Genomic DNA, 3019 nt, shown 5'->3' with positions numbered 1-3019 from the left:
TAACGAGCGACGGCTAAAACCATCTGAAGGTTACTTGGGGTCATGCCCTTGACAACATATATAAAGGTCAAGGTCATTGGAGCAGCCTCCCTTCATCGATATATTTACCTTAGATTTAGCAAAAAATTAATTATAATGCTGTATCTCATATACATCTTTTCATAAAATAGTACTGTAACTCATATACATCTTTTCATAAAACCAAAATTCAGCAAACAAATGTTAATCTCAAATTCAACTATTTTATGTGTACTTAAAGGCTGCGCAGAATAAAAGAAATAAGGAACAGGGAACAGAGAATAAGAATTTTAATTTATCAGAAATCGTATACTGTGAAATATACGGTTTCTGATAGATTGAAATTCTTCTTCTTTCCCAATTTCTTTTATTTTACGCAGCCTTTTAAAGGCATAACTGGCATAGACATATATCAAAGAAAAAAAAGGTATAAATAATATCAATCAAAAATTTAATATACGTGTCTCTTGAAAAAAACAAAACCAATAAAAGATTTATTATATTAATAAAAGATAGTTGTAAATTTATTTTAAATATTATCAAGAGAAGAAAAAGAGTTTTTTGATTCTAAGTTACGCTTCTACATTGTTTTTTCTAGAGTTACGTCAAATTAAACAAAAAATTATAAGAAATATATAATAATAATAAAATAATAATAAATTGACATAGCTGGAAAAAATATTTACCTATCTCAATTTATCCATTAAAATGAGACTTCTACTGAAGATGTAAATATGACTGGCGGATTTTATTCTTTTTGGTCATTGACATATTCAGAGAGGATAATGGCTATCCGATTATTCAATTGTTCTTAACTATCACTGTAAAATATTTATATTCAAATAAATTACAATACATAAGTGAATTTCATTTTAATTTCCATTTCAATCTTATGTGAGCTTTTATTTAAATATGAACATTTTAAATTATACTTAGAAATTATTAAAAAGTATAGAAAAAGGACATGTAAAAATTAACATACAAAGTTATAAAAAATAACAAAAAAATGATACTAAAATAAAAGGGGCAAAATGTAAAATTAAACATGCAAAATGATAAAAAGTCATAAAAAGTAACGAAAAGTATGCTATCAATCTCGCTATTATATTAATAATATTACCTTTTAATAATAAATTTTAACGAAAATACTTTATTTTTTTAAAGTTTTATAATTAATTTTTACATGCCTCTTTTTTATTTTTAACATTATTTTTTTATTATTTTTTACGATTCTGTGTGTTAATTTTATTAATATTTATATTTTTAACATATATTGGTTTTTTTAAGTGGTTTCTAAGTATCATTTTAAAATGTTTATGTCAATTGATTGTACTAAAATAAATATTTTATCTTTCTTAATTTTTACACCTACGAAACATGATGGTTTTAAAATAAAAAATAATGTTATATAATTCTTTTTATACCAAAAATTAAGCCAAAGATTCAATAATGGTAAAAATAAATCATAACCGTTTTCGTTAAATGTATTTTAAAAACATCATAGAGAGTTCTAAAGTAACACGGAAAAAATAAAAAGATAAATCGAGATAAATAATATTGTTTTTCCATTTCATGTAGTTGTAGGAGAAAAATGTTGCAGAAACATAATTAAAATAAATATTTTAAACTTTATTTATTCTTTACAAAGCTAATTTTCTTGTAAAATGCATTTTATTCTAAGACTTTTTGAAGATGTCAAATTTTGAAATCATTATTTTTTATCTGTTGTTAAATTTCACTATTCCACTTTTGAGATGATTAATTTATATGAACTTTTTTTTATCAGCTTGAATTTATTTTTAGAAACTTCTGCAACGTCTCTATCAACTATAGAAGATGCATACAAACAAAATATTTTTCGTTGGAAAACAATTAAATTCCAAATTAAATTTATTAAAAATTTCTTTGTACATTTAAACAATATTAAAATGTAATATTTACGTCATATCTATGTAAGGATTGCAAAAGATCAATCCTTAAACCGCTTATTAACCTATAAAATGCGTAGACAACATGCAAGACATCATATTGTTACGCTCGTCGCAAAGCGGCACTCGCGACACGCACTCGAGACTTTCGCGCACTTCCGCACTCGCGTAATAAACTTAGAGATGTTATAATAAAGAGGAACTTTATTAATAAAGAAACAGAGTGTTCTATACAGAGCTGTCAAAGTCCAGAATCCCCGATAACAACCGTAACTAAGAGGACGATCCTCTTTTGTCCGCTTCTGCGATCGATACCGGTCGACGCGGGAAACTCGCCGATACACGGGTGAAATACCACGGGCGCAACAATATATTTACTTACTGATAAATCATCCATTGTAAAACTTTGTAAAAAATCTTGTTTCTAACAAATTTGTAAATTTGTTCACTCGCTGTTCCTTTCTGTTGCTTCTTGAAACCTTCGTCTTTGTTATGTCCGAGGTTACGTCACACAGACGATGCTGCTGTATATGTATAATAAGAATAGGCAATAGCACTGCGTAGCTCACGATATCGAAACTCGAGAGTATCGATATCGTGAGTGGAAGGTCTCGACTATGCTTGCATTCAAACAATTGTAATCATTAACTGTCTTCCCATTGTTCACTACGAGTACTAAAAACTATACACTGAGAAAAAAAATTACTTGAAACAAATAAATATGTTTCAGGTACCCCTCAAAAAAATAATTAAATCTTAAAGCAAGTAAAATTTTTTTGTTTTAAGTAATTTTTTTTTCAGTGCAAATACTTTTACTTAAAATAAAAAAATTTTACTTGCTTCAAGAAAATTATTTCTTTGAGGGGTACCTGAAACATATTTATTTGTTTAAGTAACTTTTTTTCTCAGTGTATATATGTGATATTTTAAAAATTATTACACAAAATCTTGGATTTTAGATACTACGAATTCTTGAGAATTGTCTGTCTGACATTCAGAAAAGAGGGTCAAAGAACAGGGGGTAACAATTAAGAACAAAAGATCATACGTGCTGTGCATTAAAGGAGAGCGAA

At 27.0% G+C, this 3019-nt stretch overlaps 1 protein-coding gene across 1 annotated transcript in view; it reads right to left on the bottom strand.

Annotated features, from left to right (window-relative positions):
• LOC105447963 overlaps window positions 1-2476 on the bottom strand; it is a 17349-nt gene extending 14873 nt beyond the window's left edge. Inside the window, exon 1 of the mRNA XM_011686307.1 lies at window positions 2329-2476. Coding sequence (XP_011684609.1) covers window positions 2329-2343 — 15 coding nt within the window. The 5' untranslated portion in view covers window positions 2344-2476. The remainder of the gene's footprint in view (window positions 1-2328) is intronic.
• Between the last annotated feature and the right edge of the window lie 543 nt (window positions 2477-3019).

Source organism: Wasmannia auropunctata, unplaced genomic scaffold (assembly GCF_000956235.1).
Source record: "Wasmannia auropunctata unplaced genomic scaffold, wasmannia.A_1.0 LD336116.1, whole genome shotgun sequence".
NCBI classification, from domain to species: domain Eukaryota; kingdom Metazoa; phylum Arthropoda; class Insecta; order Hymenoptera; family Formicidae; genus Wasmannia; species Wasmannia auropunctata.
This window is presented reverse-complemented; position numbering and strand designations above follow the sequence as displayed.